Source organism: Corella eumyota, chromosome 1 (assembly GCF_963082875.1).
Source record: "Corella eumyota chromosome 1, kaCorEumy4.1, whole genome shotgun sequence".
Lineage (NCBI taxonomy): Eukaryota > Metazoa > Chordata > Ascidiacea > Phlebobranchia > Corellidae > Corella > Corella eumyota.
This window is the reverse complement of record NC_137490.1, coordinates 6,504,086-6,523,280: the sequence shown is the minus strand read 5'-3', so window position 1 is coordinate 6,523,280 and position 19,195 is coordinate 6,504,086. Positions and strand designations below refer to the sequence as shown.

General features: G+C 28.7%; 2 protein-coding genes across 2 annotated transcripts; both read right to left on the bottom strand.

The window, feature by feature from the left end:
* Positions 1-1,052: 1,052 nt before the first annotated feature.
* LOC145764188 (UDP-glucose 6-dehydrogenase-like) lies at positions 1,053-5,747 on the bottom strand. Its single transcript, XM_082575790.1, has 11 exons — positions 5,493-5,747; positions 5,209-5,310; positions 4,798-4,998; positions 4,453-4,650; positions 3,973-4,093; positions 3,503-3,624; positions 3,151-3,271; positions 2,748-2,853; positions 2,373-2,505; positions 1,756-1,860; positions 1,053-1,529 (listed from the first exon to the last, which is right to left on the bottom strand). Exons 1-11 carry the CDS (start codon positions 5,649-5,651, stop codon positions 1,434-1,436), a joined length of 1,464 nt encoding a protein of 487 aa, XP_082431916.1. The 5' UTR covers positions 5,652-5,747; the 3' UTR covers positions 1,053-1,433.
* Positions 5,748-11,009: 5,262 nt separating this feature from the next.
* Positions 11,010-18,507, bottom strand: LOC145750265 (VWFA and cache domain-containing protein 1-like). Its single transcript, XM_082566295.1, has 22 exons — positions 18,403-18,507; positions 18,119-18,181; positions 17,796-17,960; positions 17,271-17,422; positions 16,752-16,947; positions 16,403-16,544; positions 15,814-15,888; positions 15,585-15,719; positions 15,308-15,511; positions 14,969-15,130; positions 14,759-14,873; positions 14,575-14,677; positions 14,132-14,309; positions 13,795-13,928; positions 13,460-13,644; positions 12,978-13,103; positions 12,578-12,755; positions 12,153-12,311; positions 11,879-11,988; positions 11,660-11,808; positions 11,381-11,574; positions 11,010-11,249 (listed from the first exon to the last, which is right to left on the bottom strand). Exons 1-22 carry the CDS (start codon positions 18,505-18,507, stop codon positions 11,010-11,012), a joined length of 3,270 nt encoding a protein of 1,089 aa, XP_082422421.1.
* Between the last annotated feature and the right edge of the window lie 688 nt (positions 18,508-19,195).

Here is a 19,195-nt window from a genome sequence, read left to right as displayed (position 1 = left end):
AATTTTTTAATTCCAATTTTAATTATACCAATTAAAATGCAGTAAGTGGTTAACCAATTTAATAGGTAAAATGGCTTAATTTGTTTGTCCATTTATTATAATATTATATAAAAATAAAGACAACTTAAGAAATTACAAATATACCTTATAATTTTCCATAGCTAAAATAATCCAAAAGTTACTTCAACAAATAATGCCTCCACGAATGTAAAAATTCACCAACTTTCATTTACCTTTTAAGATTAGGTTTGATTTACATAAAACTGAATCCAGTTTATCCAAAATAAATAATATTGAGATAGTGAACTTGCGTTTTCAAAACAATAACAATGTTCAGAGTTATTTACTAAAAAAATAAAATTTAGTTATCCGCATTTATTGCACTTTTGTAATGTAAGCTCGGGGGAAGCTGTTTATATTATTGATATAACTAGTCTGTTTTAATAATAATTTTTGATCTGTATAATTACTTTTAAATGATAATTTGTTTTACATAAACAGTGAAATGTTGGGATTGGTTATAAGCTACTCTTAATGACGGAATCAAAGCCTTAAAGTGTAACAATAATGTGGAACAACTGTTTATAGATAGCTAACGATGTATTTACATTAAATTTTATTTTGCCGGCTTATATCGTGATACTAGAAAGTAAAGGTTACCTATTCTATCAAAGCTTATGCGTTTACACCAATACACACAAACTTTTTCGTGTTTCTAAAATGCAGAATTTTTTGTTTTCGATACATTCCTTATAATTTTTAAAACTTTTTTATTAAAATATTGCGGTTTCATTAAAGTTTAGTAGTACATTGACGCTAAGTAAGCCTGTTTATTTAAAGCTTTTTCGGTTACTAACAGGGACGAGCATACCTGTTTAATAAAAAATCTTTCCTAAAACTTAATTTGTGTTTCACATTAAACTTTGTATATACTATAAAAGTAATAGATAAAAATTAAGTGATATACATAGATAATAATATTGTTTTACGTAATCTAAATAAATAAATCTTAAAATAAGAGACAATTCTGTTACTAAATAGTTGTGTTTTAACTAACATAAAGGTAAGTGCCCATCTACTAAAGAAATATAATAATTGGTATAATATTTGATTAATACAAAAGTATAAAAAAAATTACAAAATTATGTAGCGATATACGACAATGCAAAAATATTAATATTCAAAGCACATGATCAGAATAGGCAAACAATAATTTAAATTTAAAAAATGGAATTGCTATGATCAATACAATTTTACAGTAGCTTTAAATATAAAAAATACTCTAATAGCAGTTACACAAAATGATTTAAATAAAATTTAAGAGCGATGTAACACATTAAGAAGTGTTAATATTAATATATTGTCCTACAAAAAGTAAGCCAAAACGAGAATTGCATTTGTCTTATGCCAATGAGGATATGTTGTAGAAAGTTTTATGGAAGAACTCTTGAGGTTGGAGATAGAATATTATTGGAAGAAGCAACATGAAAATGACCTTCTTTGCCGACGGTTTTCCCTATTACTTCAACCTAAAAAATAAAACAATTTGCCAATTCGGATAAAATATCCTAATTGCTGAAAACTGAGAGCCAACAATTTGAAATATAGACGTTTATTTTAACAGCAAAGTCCTTAAAATATCATAGTAGTTCATGTATTATTAAAACATTGTTAACATCTAAGACTTTACCGTATATTTTTACAACCACTTGCAAGAATAAAAGTTTATTGATAATTTTTTTATAAATTTTAAACCTGAAATCCGATCTTAATAAGTTGTTTATGAGGTAAAATACCACGACCATCAAATATAAAAGCTGGCTTTAACATGTTTTTAAAAATCCGTTGATAATCCAATGTCTAAAACCAGTAAAGTTACTTTTTTAGTATAAAACTTTAAAATTGATTAAAATTTTTAGGAAAAAATTTTTTTGTTGAAAAATTTTACATTTTAAAGACTTGTTTATTCAGGGAGTTAAGGTAAACCGGGAGTGGTGTATAACTTAAAATAAAGGTTGTTTGATTACACCCTGAACAAACATGCTAAGTACATACTAAAAATAGTGAGAAATTCTCATAGGATTTCTAAATTTTTTTCCAAAATAATTTACGTTTTTAAACTGAGAACTACTGAGTTTTGATAATGGTAAACTTAACCAAGTTATGTAAATTAAATTATCTTTAAATGAAATTAACATAAAAAAACTATTAAAAAGTTGTTTTACTTTTTTCCTGTTATCTACAAACACTCCTTTGGGCAATTTACCTAACAACAGACTATGTTGAGGTGTATTTTAACTGACAATAAATGAAAATTATTTTAAACACAAAATTTTTATTGGTCAAATTTTATAAATTTATATTATGAATACCTTAAACATGTCCCATTCTGTGCAAATAGCAACAGCATGGGCATTATCACAAGCCTCATATGGGTCTCTTGCTACTTCCACCAACTCTTTAACTCTTTCTGGGTTGTCAGTAATTGTTGGATGTTCTAATTCACTGTTATTAAAAAATAAACAATGTTTAAAATAAAGATTTTGTTTGATGTACCACTATTTTAGTCTAACAGATAGATAGATTTAGGATTAAAAAAAAACTAGTAATAATACTTTAACTTAATTTACTACTAACAATAATATGACTAAAAAAAAAATTTTTAAATCGAATTATCATAGGTTATATTTTTTAATACTAAGTGATTACTCACTTGATACATTCATTATTACTAACTTAAAACTTACGATATAATTTGTTGGGCGGCCACTTTTGGATCATAAATAACCAATCTTGCTCCTTCATCAAGTAAATATTTTGAAATATAAATTGTTGAAGATTCTCTTGTGTCACCTACATATTAAAAAATACAGTTAATTTTAAAAACATTCAAAGATAAAAAAAATTTCAACTAAACATACTTTTTAACTTTAGTTTATTCTAAAATAACTTTTTTTTTATTTATTTATTTTATTTTATTAAATAAAATGAAGGACCCAATCCAAATATTGAATACTTAATTTTTTGCCTCAACAAAAAATCTGTTTAACTTAAAATACAAATAGGTCATGTTTTAAAACATTTAAATCAGTTTATAACCACATAACATAGATAAAAAATAGACAAAATTTAAAAAAGCAAATTACAAACCAGTGTCTTTTTTAAAAGAAAATCCAAGCAAAGTAATTTTCTTTCCTGAAACAGTGTTAAAGAGTGAACCGATGATTCGACTTGCGAACCTTCTTCGTTGATAGTTATTTATTTCTATGACCTAAAAAAATTTTCTTATTAAAAAATAAATTTAGAAATTAAAGTATTAAGAATTTATTTTTAAATATAAAAAGTATATTTTGGATAAACAACAAAATTGCCAAAAAATTTTAAAATTTGAATATTATTTAAAATACTTAAAAAAAATAAATATATTCATAGCAATATTTACAAACAAACAAAAAAAATTTCAAAATAATAAAAAAGATTAAAAACATAAAGTTATACAAACCTGTTGCCAATAATTAGCCACCTCAGGCAAATTTAAAGCTTCACATAAATACACTAAATTAAGAACATCTTTTTGAAAACAACTTCCTCCAAACCCAACAGAGGCATTTAAAAACTTATTTCCTAAAAATAAACATAACAATTTTCATTTTAATTGTGTTGGTTGGTATAATAATTATTAGTTGTAATCTACATTTAAAATGTAATTTGTAGTTGTGATTTATATAAATTATCAAGTTACACCTAAAATTAGATACTCCCACAGCTGATTAAAAAGGAGGCAAAGACCAATACAATGTATTCAAAAATTAAAAACATGTGGGCAATTAAAAAACTAAAATAAATTTTTTTTTACCCAAAAAAGGTTTAATTTCCATTTACAAAGCATTTATATAGCATTTTAGGGTTGTATGCCAATAAACTAAAAATTATATGACTTGGGGGTATACATTTTTGTTAAATAAAATTTACCTATTCTGGTATCTTTTCCAATAGCATTCGCCACTTCACTAACATCAGCACCAGTAACCTCACACACTGCACTCATTGCATTTATGCTACTTATTCTCTGTGCAAGAAAAGCATTGGCAGCCTATGGTACAAAATAACAGAATTGGTATTAAAAGAAGACTAATAACAAATTATTAAAATTGGTTGTTTCTAAAATTTCGTTTTGTTTGTAAACAAATTTTCAGGGCATGTCATACTTCTAATGTGTATATATTTTTTGCAAATTTTAAAAACAAATAAATAAAAAAGTTTAACTTTAAAATAATAGCCTCTAAAACTGATTTGAAAGTGTTTTTATATATATAAACAAAAATAATTTTACTGTGAAAAGTTAATTTAAACAAAAAAAACCTTATAATAAAATTATGTATTTTTTTAATTAAATAAAAAAATGTGTTGAAATTATCGATAATGTGTAAAAAATAATTCACATCAACTTACTAATTTTGATAACTCTGAAGACCACGTATTAGTTTGAATAATTTTTTCTCTTGGCAACCAATGAGCATAGACCTCTGTTAATGCTTGTACAGCATTTTGACCACTTGGTGTGCTCTCTCCGCCAATTAAAACACGGTCAGGGTTGATTAGGTTTTCCATGGCTGTGCCTTCAGCTAAGAATTCTGGGTTTGACAAGACCTTGAAACAATTAAAAGTTACAAGTTTATATGTTGGCAAGTAGATATGGCATTTACCCAAAACTCATAGCACTATTTTATACAATTCCACATAACATGATTTTACATAAAAAAATAAAAAAATGCAAAAAAAAAACTTTGATCTTACATCGTATGTGCTATCAGATTTTGTATTAGCATGAAGAATCCTGCTTATGCTAGCTGCAGCACGAACTGGGACTGTACTTTTTTCAACAACTATTTTGTGGCCTGTAGTAACTGATGCAATATGTCGTGCACATGATTCAACATATTTTAAATCAGCAGCTCTACCTTTTCCAACACCGTATGTTTTGGTGGGAGTATTTACCTAATTAAATTTATGTAAAAGTTTAAATTAAATATTTAATATATTATAGGCTCACAAGGTATTGAAATATTTAATTTCAATGAAACTTATGTAAGTTAATTTGTGTAATTAAATATATATATAACCTGTTTAACTTAACATACCATGTGTATACTTGCTTTTTTTATTAAATAAATGTTATTCTTAAAATTAAAATATTTTATTACTTACAGAAATAAATATAAGGTCAGCAGCAATGATGGCACTGTCGATGTCAGTTGAAAAAAATAAATTTGTGCCTCGACATTTTTTAACAACAACATCTAAACCAGGCTAAAAAAATAAAAATATTTAGGCTTCTAATATTTTTAGGGGACTGTTTTACTAGTTTACCTAAATTTTAAAATAATTTTCAATCAAAATTTTTGATACTAAATAATTTTATATAACCATTGTTCAAATTGAAAAATTATTACAGGATACCAATAAATTATTTTACAAATTAGTATACTAACCTCATAAATTGGTAAACTATCAGAATTCCAAGCATCAATTCTTGATTTGTTCAAGTCTACAACGGTAACTTCAATATCAGGACACTTGTGTGCAATTACTGAACAAGTTGGTCCACCCACATACCCAGCCCCAATACAACAAATCTTTTTGATTGGCATGATTTAAATAATCAATAAACGAACAACAGACACAAGAAATAGATTTAGGAATTATTAAAATGACACTTATATGTCTAAAACTAAGAATAAGTTGACATTTAAATCTTTTAAAAAAGCAAAGGTTTTGTTAAGCGCTAGTTTCAGACCTTTAAAAATATACACATTATTGCAAACCGAGCATTAAAAAAAATAAAGCACTTTACCCATAGATACTAACATAAAGATTGAAGATTGTACACCAATAAAATAATAGTCTGATAGTGCCTAATATCCGAATATTAGATGTTAGAATAGTTTTATAGTTTTTTAGTACTTAACAAGTCCAACTGATATAGTTTACAAATTCGTCTTAATCAACTTATTCATATTTATAGCGAGTCCGTACGATTGTACACTATTACGTCTAAAGATTTTAAACCACCACCTTTCTGCCAGAGAGCTGGCAGAGAGTAGCAGAGAATTTTGCTTAGGCTGATAATTATAAAAAATAATGATTCCAAATATTTTTTGATCGTACAATACAAAAAAGAACGGGGTAAAATAGCCCCTTTAAATAAAACAAAATAAAATCAAACCTAATGTATAATAAGTTAACAAGGTACTTAACAGTTTAAAATTAAAATAATATTAAACAAAACATTAAAAAACTGTTAAAAACAGGAGTAAACTTTTGTACTAAACTTAAATACGTGTTTTTACTGACGTCACAAATCGGGGGTTTTGACAACTTACCTAGCATGTCGCTTTAATTCTTTTTTTATATTTTGTGGGGGACAACGTACCCAACCACGACATATCTTCAAAAAAGTGAACAAAATATTAGAAAGTGGTCAAATACAGGTGTAAACTTTGTATTTTCGTAATATACGCTATATAAGTGACGTCACAAATCGGGGGTTTTGACAACTTACCTATCATGTCGCTCCAACTTATTTTTGATATTTTGTGGAGGACAACGTACCCAACCATGACATACCTTTAAAAAAGTGAACAAAATATTAGAAAGTGGTCAAATACAGGTGTAAAATTTGTATTTTCGTAATATACGCTATATAAGTGACGTCACAAATCGGGGGTTTTGACAACTTACTTAGCATGTCGCTCCAATTCTTTTTTTATATTTGGTGGAGGACAACGTACCCAACCACAACATATCTTTAAAAAAATGAACAAAATATTAGAAAGTGGTCAAATACAGGTGTAAACTTTGTATTTTCGTAATATACGCTATATAAGTGACGTCACAAATTGGGGGTTTTGACAACTTACCTATCATGTCGCTCCAATTTATTTTTGATATTTTGTGGAGGACAACGTACCCAACCACGACATATATTCAAAAAAGTAAACAAAATATTAGAAAGTGGTCAAATGCAGGTGTAAACTTTGTATTTTCGTAATATACGCTATATAAGTGACGTCACAAATCGGGGGTTTTGACAACTTACCTAGCATGTCGCTTTAATTCTTTTTTTATATTTGGTGGAGGACAACGTACCCAACCACGACATATTTTTAAAAAAGTGAACAAAATATTAGAAAGTGGTCAAATACAGGTGTAAACTTTGTATTTTCGTAATATACGCTATATAAGTGACGTCACAAATCGGGGGTTTTGACAACTTACCTATCATGTCGCTCCAACTTATTTTTGATATTTTGTGGAGGACAACGTACCCAACCACGACATACCTTTAAAAAAGTGAACAAAATATTAGAAAGTGGTCAAATGCAGGTGTAAACTTTGTATTTTCGTAATATACGCTATATAAATGACGTCACAAATCGGGGGTTTTGACAACTTACCTAGCATGTCGCTCCAATTCTTTTTTTATATTTTGTGGAGGACAACGTACCCAACCACGACATATCTTTAAAAAAGTGAACAAAATATTAGAAAGTGGTCAAATACAGGTGTAAACTTTGTATTTTCGTAATATACGCTATATAAGTGCCGTCACAAATCGAGGGTTTTGACAACTTACCTAGCATGTCGCTCCAATACTTTTTTTATATTTTGTGGGGGACAACGTACCCAACCACGACATATCTTCAAAAAAGTGAACAAAATATTAGAAAGTGGTCAAATACAGGTGTAAACTTTGTATTTTCGTAATATACGCTATATAAGTGACGTCACAAATCGGGGGTTTTGACAACTTACCTATCATGTCGCTCCAACTTATTTTTGATATTTTGTGGAGGACAACGTACCGAACCATGACATACCTTTAAAAAAGTGAACAAAATATTAGAAAGTGGTCAAATACAGGTGTAAAATTTGTATTTTCGTAATATACGCTATATAAGTGACGTCACAAATCGGAGGTTTTAACAACTTACCTAGCATGTCGCTCCAATTCTTTATTTATATTTGGTGGTGGACAACGTACCCAACCACAACATATCTTTAAAAAAGTGAACAAAATATTAGAAAGTGGTCAAATACAGGTGTAAACTTTGTATTTTCGTAATATACGCTATATAAGTGACGTCACAAATTGGGGGTTTTGACAACTTACCTATCATGTCGCTCCAATTTATTTTTAATATTTTGTGGAGGACAACGTACCCAACCACGACATATATTCACAAAAGTAAACAAAATATTAGAAAGTGGTCAAATGCAGGTGTAAACTTTGTATTTTCGTAATATACGCTATATAAGTGACGTCACAAATCGGGGGTTTTGACAACTTACCTAGCATGTCGCTCCAATTCTTTATTTATATTTGGTGGAGGACAACGTACCCAACCACAACATATCTTTAAAAATGTGAACAAAATATTAGAAAGTGGTCAAATACAGGTGTAAACTTTGTATTTTCGTAATATACGCTATATAAGTGACGTCACAAATTGGGGGTTTTGACAACTTACCTATCATGTCGCTCCAATTTATTTTTAATATTTTGTGGAGGACAACGTACCCAACCACGACATATATTTACAAAAGTAAACAAAATATTAGAAAGTGGTCAAATGCAGGTGTAAACTTCGTATTTTCGTAATATACGCTATATAAGTGACGTCACAAATTGGGGGTTTTGACAACTTACCTAGCATGTCGCTCTAATTTTTTTTTTATATTTGGTGGAGGACAACGTACCCAACCACGACATATCTTTAAAAAAGTGAACAAAATATTAGAAAGTGGTCAAATGCAGGTGTAAACTTTGTATTTTCGTAAAATACGCTATATAAGTGACGTCACAAATCGGGGGTTTTGACAACTTACCTAGCATGTTGGTCTAATTCTTTTTTTATATTTTGTGGAGGACAACGTACCCAACCACGACATATCTTCAAAAAAGTGAACAAAATATTAAAAAGTGGTCAAATACAGGTGTAAACTTTGTATTTTCGTAATATACGCTATATAAGTGACGTCACAAATCGGGGGTTTTGACAACTTACCTATCATGTCGCTCCAATTTATTTTTAAAATTTTGTAAAGAACAACAGACCCAACCACAACATACCTTCAAAAAAGTGAACAAAATATTAGAAAGTGGTCAAATACAGGTGTAAACTTTGTATTTTCGTAATATACGCTATATAAGTGACGTCACAAATCGGGGGTTTTGACAACTTACCTAGCATGTCGCTCCAATACTTTTTTTATATTTTGTGGAGGACAACGTACCCAACCACGACATATCTTTAAAAAAGTGAACAAATATTAGAAAGTGGTCAAATACAGGTGTAAACTTTGTATTTTCGTAATATACGCTATATAAGTGACGTCACAAATTGGGGGTTTTGACAACTTACCTATCATGTCGCTCCAATTTATTTTTGATATTTTGTAAAGAACAACGCACTTAATTACGACATATCTTCAAAAAAGTGAATAAAATATTAGAAAGTGGTCAAATACAGGTGTAAACTTTGTATTTTCGTGATATACGCTATATAAGTGACGTCACAAATCGGAGGTTTTGACAACTTTCCTATCATGTCGCCCCAATTTTGATAATCACACTTGTTAAAAGTGTGCTGGACTGTTCTTTACAATCGGTTTTAACCAACAACCTTGCGCTAAGTATGCTAAGTAAATAAATTTTTTTTGGTATTTTGGAATGTGACTGTACCTTAACTATTTTAAATAGAATTAAATTAATCAAACACCCTTTAAAAATTGGGAAAATTATATTAGGATGACACTTTACAAAATTACAAATTTTTTTCCAAAATTGTAGAATAAACATTTTATGTTAATATATTTTGGAATGTCGTTGTTGGGTACGTTGTCCTCCACAAAATATCAAAAAAGAATTGGAGCGACATGCTAGGTAAGTTGTCAAAACCCCCAATTTGTGACGTCACTTATATAGCGTATATTACGAAAATACAAAGTTTACACCTGTATTTGACCACTTTCTAATATTTTGTTCACTTTTTTAAAGATATGTCGTGGTTGGGTACGTTGTCCTTCACCAAATATAAAAAAAGAATTAGAGCGACATGCTAGGTAAGTTGTCAAAACCCCCGATTTGTGACGTCACTTATATAGCGTATATTACGAAAATACAAAGTTTACACCTGTATTTGACCATTTTCTAATATTTTGTTCACTTTTTTGAAGATATGTCGTGGTTGGGTACGTTGTCCTTCACAAAATATCAAAAATAAATTGGAGCGACATGATAGGTAAGTTGTCAAAACCCCCGATTTGTAACGTCAGTAATAATACGTATTTTAGTTCAGTACAAAAGTTTACTCCTGCTTTTAACAATTTTTCAATGTTTTGTTTAATTTTATTTTAATTTTTAAGTGTTAAGATCCTTGCCAACTTATTCTATTTTAGGTTTGATTTGAATTTGTTCCTTTTAAAGGAGCTATTTTACCCCGTTATTTTTTGTATTGTACGATTATAAAATATTTGGAATCACTATTTTTTATAATTATCCGCCCAAGCAAAATTCTCTGCTACTCTCTGCCAGCTCTCTGGCAGAAAGGTGGTGGTGATTTTAAAGCATAGTGTTCTCTATAACAAACTGCGGTAGCGTTTGTTGAGTTGGCATAAGAATAGGCAAATACTTTTATCAACGATCATACAATAGTTCCATGTCATAGCTTTTACCAAATTCTTAAACATAAAATGCTATATAATTCCGTTCGTTTAAATTAAAAATGTTAATATTAACATTTAACTTCATTATAATTTCTATTTTGTGTAATATTCTACTTAATTTAAATAATTTAAAATCACCAAAAAAAAATTTAATTTAAAAGGTCGTTACTTAAAGGTGAATCCCCGTTTTATATTATTTTGGTTATCCTCATTCGAGTTTAACATTTTTTAACTTTTTGAACCTTATGTCGTGCCAATATTAATTTGTATAAAAAGAATATTTATTTACTAAAATTGAAAGAATTATATAAAGGAGGTGGAATATCAGCTTGATTATTTTGGGGGTAAGACGGCGGGCCGAAGCCCTGTTGTCCAAATGTATTGTTTGAAGCAGGCGGTGCAAACCCTTGAGGTGGTCCGAACATACTTTGATTAGGATCTTGCCCCATCATACCAACACCTGGAGGCTGATTAAAGTAACTTTGTTGTCCTTCAAGTGGAGTTTGGTATTGTTCCATGCCCTAAAATAAAGTAGGCCTATAAACAAAATAAATTTGTGGAAAACTTAAAAACAGTTTATTAAGTAACGTTTGCGCTTTTTAGGTTATAAAACTTCCAATTTTAGGTTATTTATGAATATTAGTCTAGTTACTTGTAACGGAAGTTGCGGAATTTGTTCTGAAACTCCGTTGACTGAGGCTGGGTTACTACTTGCTTTGTAGTAACGCAACAATTTTAAACCACCAAAGACCATGAAACCAAACATTGCTGCACCATAAAAAATAAAGTTCATTCCAATTTCTTCGCCAACATTTGTCCAATCGTCGTCATTTAAATATGGGTCGTCTGTTTAAGATATATAATTTAGATTTTTCTGTGGTGTTATTGGTGAAGCTGATTAGGCAGATAAAAATCCAACAATTTATCCTACCGTTATTGCTAGAGACGTCATATGCCTCGTAACCATATCGAATATCATAACACTGACTTAAATATTCAAAATCAGTAACGTGATTCTGATAATATATTGGCATTAGCTTGGGTGGTGAAGGGTAACAAATGGGCAATTTCGTAACGCTGCTAAACAACAATATTTAAAATTTACATTTTCATTTTAAATAAAGTATTAATAAATAACTTGTAGTCATACCTCGACCCAAGGTTAGATTCGTTTAAGCACTGCGATTGGAGTATGTTGAAGTCATCACAAGGACAACCACAATTATCGTCATTCCAATCTAACTTGCAATTCTGGACACCCTATATTTCCAAAAATATTGCAAAAAAAGTTTTATAACAAACCGGTTTAGATTTTTTGTTTATTGCACCTTTGAAAAACCAAAGAGTTATTTACTTCAATTTTTAAAACCATTTTTTAATTTTGTGCAAAAACCTATTTTATTTTAAAATTTATATTTTTTCACCTGGTAGACAACACAACATGGAGAATAACTGACCGATGACTGATAACAATAATAATTAAGATGTTTAACTAGCAGAAAGAGGTTAGTTTTGGGTACGGGAGCTAACGAAAAATTTTTGCAGTTAACGTAACCTTCGTATACACCCTGTCCCTGTTTTACCTAAAACATAACCAGCTACAATGCAATGTTCTTAAAATAATATGTAATATAAAAGTTAAAACTATGTTGAATAGACCTCTTATTCGCTAAAACTATTGCCTTAAATTATCTTATACTATCTTATAGCCCTTCCACGTTTACTAGAAACTGGAATTGTAAATACTGTTTTACTTACTGATGTGATAACAGCCGAAATTATTGCTAACCTTAGTTTCGTTTTTTTTAATAAATGGAGTGCAACTAATAGTCAAGAAAATAAGGTTTACCTGGTATGTATGTTTAACGTAACCGCTTGTGTTACGACATTTGTTGTGCAGCATAATTCCCTCGTTAATAAGATGTGTAACTATCTCTGTTTCGAATTTAACCAAATGCACTGGTCCTTCTTCACCCCACATAACATCAGCTAAAACAACATTTCCTGACCCATCGAAAAGAAAACACCTTAATTACAAAAAGAGCGTTTAAAAAATTATCATTTTACCGTTGCATCTTCTACATGATATATTTTAGTTTAGTTTTGTGTTCGTTTTGTATATTTTACAATTACGCAGAATTTTAAACATGCATAGATAAATGTTTTAAACCAAACTCTTACTTAGTTTTAAATCCTATTCTAAAAGGTAATTGAAAATAAAATTTTGGTTTTTAAAGTTTTAAGCTTACTCATATTCGTCGACATCGGCACAGTTCGGGTAATCTGATTCAAAAGCGACATAAAATTCTGGCCAGAGAATATCCACTGCCATTACCCCCATGACGTCATCGGTGTTTGGGTCAGAATTACTTGACCTAAAAAAAAAATAATTTTTAAGACCATTTTCAAAAAAAAAAATTTTAAGTAATGCACATTACCTAGCTTTGTATATGACACGACTTATAGTAAAAAGGGTTGCTTTAGTTTGGGTGTCATATGTTGGAGGGTTTACAACAAAATTCCCGCGATGGGCCAACGCCCGAACATACCTTGTACAGAGAAATAAAAGTTTTATAACTAATTTCATGAACACTTTTGAAAACTATTAAAAGTAATTTTATAAAAAATTTTAATCCTTTTAAACTAAATCACATTTTGAAACATGCAAATATCGTTAAAAACTACCTAATTAAGTGTTGTTTTTTATTAAATAAAAATTATTTTATTTTACCATGGCCTGGCGGATGGATCAAAGTCCTTGGGCATTTGCATACCAGGAAATATTCGAAAGACCCCTTCGTTTGTCCCCATATATCTCCACACTACCACCTCGCTCATATCATTATTATCGTCTTTGCTGTCACGCCACAAATTTTCCGCTTGTTCTGTAGCTTGGATAATCCGATTAACATGATTCTGATTTATAAAACTTATCTTTGAAATTAACGAAAAAACTATAAAAGCTGTTACATTAAGTTTATGTATATATAATGAATACAACATTAAGCTAAAGGTAATTTTAATTTTACTTAACATTCAATATACGGTTAAGGTAATTATACTTACCAAAAATTTCGAATACGAAGTATTTTTTTCTGCAAAATCCACCAACTTTCTAATGTCATCATAGGTTTCTTTTTTTCCCAATAATTCGGATGGTTCGTTATATGCCTTACTTGCCACAAATAAAGTTGTTTTGTCTTAAACAATAAAACAGTTTTATAATGCATCAAGAATGTATTTTTTAACTAGATTTTAATATCAGCAATATTTAAATTTAAAAAAATTATTTAAATAGTTTGTACAAAATAAATTTTTCATTTTACTATGAATTGCTTAAATATTTTTTTACTTTAATTTTAAATATATAAACACAGAAAAATTTTGACAAGGTATCTTTTACCTTGTATAGAGTAACGGTTAAGTTGCAGACAAGCAATATCTATTGAAGGTGGAATAATATCAAATCGATGGTAATAAGTATCTTCCACCAAATGTTGTGGGCCAAGCACCGTTTCTTGCTTGTTAAACATTTCTCTATTGATGACAATGCAAAAGAAAAATGCTGAAGATGCTGTTACCTAAATAAGAAAAAAATTAAAACAAAATACCTTGATTTTATCATATTTATTTATTCTTAATGCGGAAGGTCGACTTTACGACCTAAACATCGAGTAACATCAGTTACCCCGACCCAGTCTTGAGTTGCCTTTGGGAGTTTGGGATATTAGAGATTAAAATTGCCTTATATTTATAAGGTTTAGTGATTGACAATAACTAGACTTAAATTTAAACATTTGGTCCACTTAATTTTGTTATTATGGTTATAAGAATTTTACCACTCACATCAGAGGTGTAATATGTTGAATTAACTTTTAAAACGTGCCCTCTTCTGTCACCTGACGGTAAAGTTCGTGTGGCCAGATATGTAACCTCATGAGCTCCTCCCCTACCAATTAAAAATACCATTAACTTTATTTATAAACTGTATGCATATATATTTATGCATTTATTTTAACATAAAGTTTACTTAAGCAATGGTTTGACAGCACCAAATTCATCATCTTGTTCAATATCACTTGCTGGTACTCTAACATTATCTTCCGATGTTTCAGGTTGAAAAAGCGGGTGGCTTATAAGATATCCTATAAATATATTTGACATAGTATTTATTTATACAGTATTTTTTTTTTCAAGTGTATATACTTGATTTTCTAACTGTTAACAAATTATTATTTACCTTCGTTATCGACTACGAAATGATAAACTTGCTCATAGTTATATCTATTTAGTTCGCTAATCTCTGAAAATAATTCCTTTACTCGCATCTCGATCGCCACAACTCCAACCAATTTATCGGAAATGTACACAGGCAACGAATTCATTATCATTAAACTTAAACCTAACAAAATGCAAAAATATTATAATTTAATTAAGTAACAAGTGGTTAAAATTGTTGGTATTTGGTAAAATTTACCGATGTAAAACTATAAGCAAATGCCTTTATTTTACTGTAAGTACAATAACAAACTGAATATAACGTTGTACTATAACAAAACAAACTCAATCAACTCCTTACCGTTTAAACTCATGTATGGTTCTGACCACGTGGTTTCGGTTGGATTCGTGTTTTTTTGAAAGTTGGAGTAATAGGAACTCATTATATAATTTAGTCCGACCGGGCTGTATACAGCATTAAATTTGCCAGGTACATGGTCGGGTGGCAAGTCACTTTTCGGCTCTTCTTGATGAAAAGCATAGTTGGCCATTTTTTCTAATTTATCTAAAAAAAAATATTTTAACAAATTAAATTTAACAAAATTTAAAAAAGGCTAAAATTTGAAATTGTTATTTACCGTCGATATCACCAATGCTGTAAGTCATAAAGCTAACTGTGTGATTGTAAGGCGAATTGCGTTCGTAAATTTTATTTGTAGAATATCTTACAAGAGTGTTGGAATAAGAAGCAGCTATAAAAACTATCGCGCGATCTGTAATTAAAAATAGTATGTGTTATTAATACACAAACAACTTAACTCTAATAACATTACTAGTAAATATTAAGGAAGGTTTGATTAAATATACCATAGTTATTGTTTGTCCCTCCCATATCCATGTAATCAAATGCTTGCTTGATTCCTGAAAGATAGTTTGACGACCCTAAAAATAAGTCCATGACACATTTTTTTTACATTAGCCCATATATGTAGTAGCAGTTTTCATGGTAAAACTATTTTTGTTATTTGTATAATCTGCGAAAAAAAATTTTAATTTTAAGTTTAATTTTTAACCTAATTAGTATAAAATATCCAGCTCGTAAGTTGATTTAAACAATACTTTTGAAGCATTTTTACTTTTTTTTTTAAAACATTATACAGAATAAATTATTTTTAATATATACTAAAGTATATTAATATTTAACTTATAAAAATACTGAACATTCAACTTTTAAAATAACTTATAAAAATACTGAACATTCAAATTAATATTCAACTTATAAAAATACTGAACATTCAAATTAAAATTCAACTTATAAAAATACTGAACATTCAACTTTTAAAAAAACTTATAAAAATACTGAACATTCAAATTAATATTCAACTTATAAAAATACTGAACATTCAACTTTTACTCTAAAGAACCCAAATAAATATATTTTGCTTTTTCCCTATACCTTGTGTAGATAATTTCTCAATAAACTTGGTAGCCAATTCTTTATTTTGTTGAGTTGCGTAAACTAGTTTACTTTGATAACATTCATAACCGTATCCAAGTGACAAATACTCAACAGAGTCTGAGAAACCAAACACAGCAAACTAAAAAAAAGAAAATAATAGTATTAAAAGATTTACAAATAATGTCAGTACTGTTTCTGTTTTACCGTTAAAATTGCCATTTCGATGCATTTACACTAAGTTATATTAAAAACTTTTAATGACCCATATAAGATGTAATTGTAAATTTTAAAATAAATCTAATACAAAAACCTATTGCACAAAAATAAACCTATGTCATGTATTTACCTTGTCACGTGACGTTAAACTTGAGATAACAAGGATTGCCATCTTACTTGAAAGATCAATGGAAGTAATAGAATTATTGTCGTCGTAAAATAAAGCGTAATTTTCGGGTGTAGCAATGTCGATCGCTATAACGACTATCTTGGTTTTTGGCGCAACCGTACGAACGTACCGAGGACTGCAAAACAACAACGTGCTTCTATTTATTAATTTTAACAAAGTAAATTATAAATGAAATAGACCTGTGTACCAACATAAAACTGGTCAAGTGTAATCACGAAAGTGACACAATCATATGAACAGTTTAAATCAAAGTTTAGGTAAATCATTTTTATATACTCAATATAGGACTAAACGATCAGTGTGCATCTTAATTTTCTTATGATAATAAATAGTAAAATATTACAAAAGGTATTACTAAAGCATGTTAGATATAAATTGTAAGTATGAATAAAATTGGAAATATTTTACCACCTCATTTTTAAATTCGAATAACAAAAATGTGATCCGGTGGCAGGATACAAAGTCATTACCCCTTCTTCGCTTGTAAAATGCTGATATTTCAATAAGGGATAGTTATTGTAGTTTTGTGTACATTTCTCGGTAAATGCACTGCCGAGTCGATGTTGAATGAAATTATTTTTGGAAATTCTGCAAGACGCTTCTAAGTTTACCTAAATTAACCGATTTTTTACATAACAAAAAAGACTTAATTTTAATAAAAAAAAAATTTTTTTCTTAAAAAAAAAATATTAAAAAGTTAATTTTTGTATTTTGATTGTTAGTAAAAAGTTCTAATATTGCATAGACTTTATTTTTTTAATCATTTTATTGGAAAAGATGCACTTTTGTGACGTGTTTAAGCCATTTGTTAACGACGGCCTTAAGAACAAAAAGTAGGTTTATCAAAAATATTTCGACCCATAATCCGATGCCTTAGCAAACTTTATTCTAATTCTGTAGGGCAGAAGGTTTTTGTTTGTAGTTCACAAATTGTAACGAAATTCTGTATAGTAACTACTTAGTTAGTTTTTCAATATAACTTACCTCTTGATTATATGCTTGATTAAAAGCGAAATTCAAAGATGATTCGCAGCATTCACTGATATCCGAATTATGTGTAGAAGTATCATAGAAGTTTGTAACGACATCTTTTAAGTCATGTAGGGCATATTTGCTGCTATGTATTCTACGAGAAATATGTTGTTCGACCTAAAATGTAAATAAAATTTTGAAAATTCAAGTATGTATTAGAAACAGAAAGTCTATAAACTTTAAAAAATTCACAGCATAAAATGTTATTTGATTATGTGTACAAAATAACAAAATATTTTAGTTTTAATTTTTATTAAAAAATCAAAAACAGTTACCTTATCTCTTAATTGATTTGCATCAAATTGTTGTTGTTGGAATGCCAGTCTGTCAATATATTCCTAATGAAATGTAATATAAACCAACGTAAGTAAGGCATAAAAACATTAAAATTTTAAAAGCTTGTACAAAATTAAAGTACGTATAAGAACCGTAAAAGTAATAAGATATTTTGTGAAAAAAAGTAAATAATGAGCGAATTTAAGAAACGCAAAAAATTAAACATAATAAAACTTAGATTTAGCTTAACTAAAACCCATTATAAAATTGTTTGCCTTCTAACCTGCATTTTTGATATTTTTAAAGCGTCTTCGGCAATGGATTGAATTCTCTGAGATAAAGGATCGGTAGGGAAAACCAAATTAAGGCAATGAACACCTGATACCATAAAGATAAGTAATACAACTATGCCTAATTTAAAATAAAACATTTTTGAAAAAATGCTAACATAGGTTGTTTTAAAAACTGTTTTACCTTAATTTACACTTTTTTATTTAATACACATATGATCTATTGTTACGTACAATTGAGTTATTATAGTCCTAAAATTAAATAAAATTGGACAGTTAAACTAATATTTCTTAGTCGCATGCTGTCAGTAAAGAGCTACCCTGGATTTAATGATATATTAGAATTTGTAATTTAATGACAAATATTTATTAACGCTAGGACCTTTAAAAATATGATTTTGTGCAAAATGCAATATTATTTATTTCATTTTACCTAATTTTTTTTAAATTTTTGCTGGAGTATTTTTTAAAAAACAGTTTTTCAATTTTGCTTAAAATAATGAACAGTTATTACGAGACAAAATATTTATTGCCTATTCAACCTTTTAAATGTGGATTCAGTGAATTCACGCGACATATGTTTGTATAATAATTAAGTTAAAATATGCCCGACAAAACAAACTACCTACTCTTCTAATTAACAAAACGAAAAATTTGATAATTTAAGTAAATATTTCATTTCTGTATATTCATGATGACATTGTTGAATTTTTAAAATCTGGCATTTTAATTGAATTAAGTATTAATAAAAGTAGCTATTAAATATCATTATTCTGTGGTTTAATT

Coding starts and splice junctions, on each gene's coding strand:
- LOC145764188 (XM_082575790.1), bottom strand. CDS start 5,651: ATGCCAATCAAAAAGATTTGTTGTATTGGGGCTGGGTATGTGGGTGGA. Junction 5,311..5,492: donor ATAGTTTACCAATTTATGAG/GTTAGTATACTA, acceptor TTATTTTTTTAG/CCTGGTTTAGATGTTGTTGT. Junction 3,625..3,972: donor TGGAAAAGATACCAGAATAG/GTAAATTTTATT, acceptor GTTTATTTTTAG/GAAATAAGTTTTTAAATGCC.
- LOC145750265 (XM_082566295.1), bottom strand. CDS start 18,507: ATGGTATCAGGTGTTCATTGCCTTAATTTGGTTTTCCCTACCGATCCT. Junction 16,948..17,270: donor GAAGAAGGGGTAATGACTTT/GTATCCTGCCAC, acceptor ATTAATAAATAG/AAGCACGTTGTTGTTTTGCA. Junction 14,310..14,574: donor CAACATATTACACCTCTGAT/GTGAGTGGTAAA, acceptor TTTCTTATTTAG/GTAACAGCATCTTCAGCATT.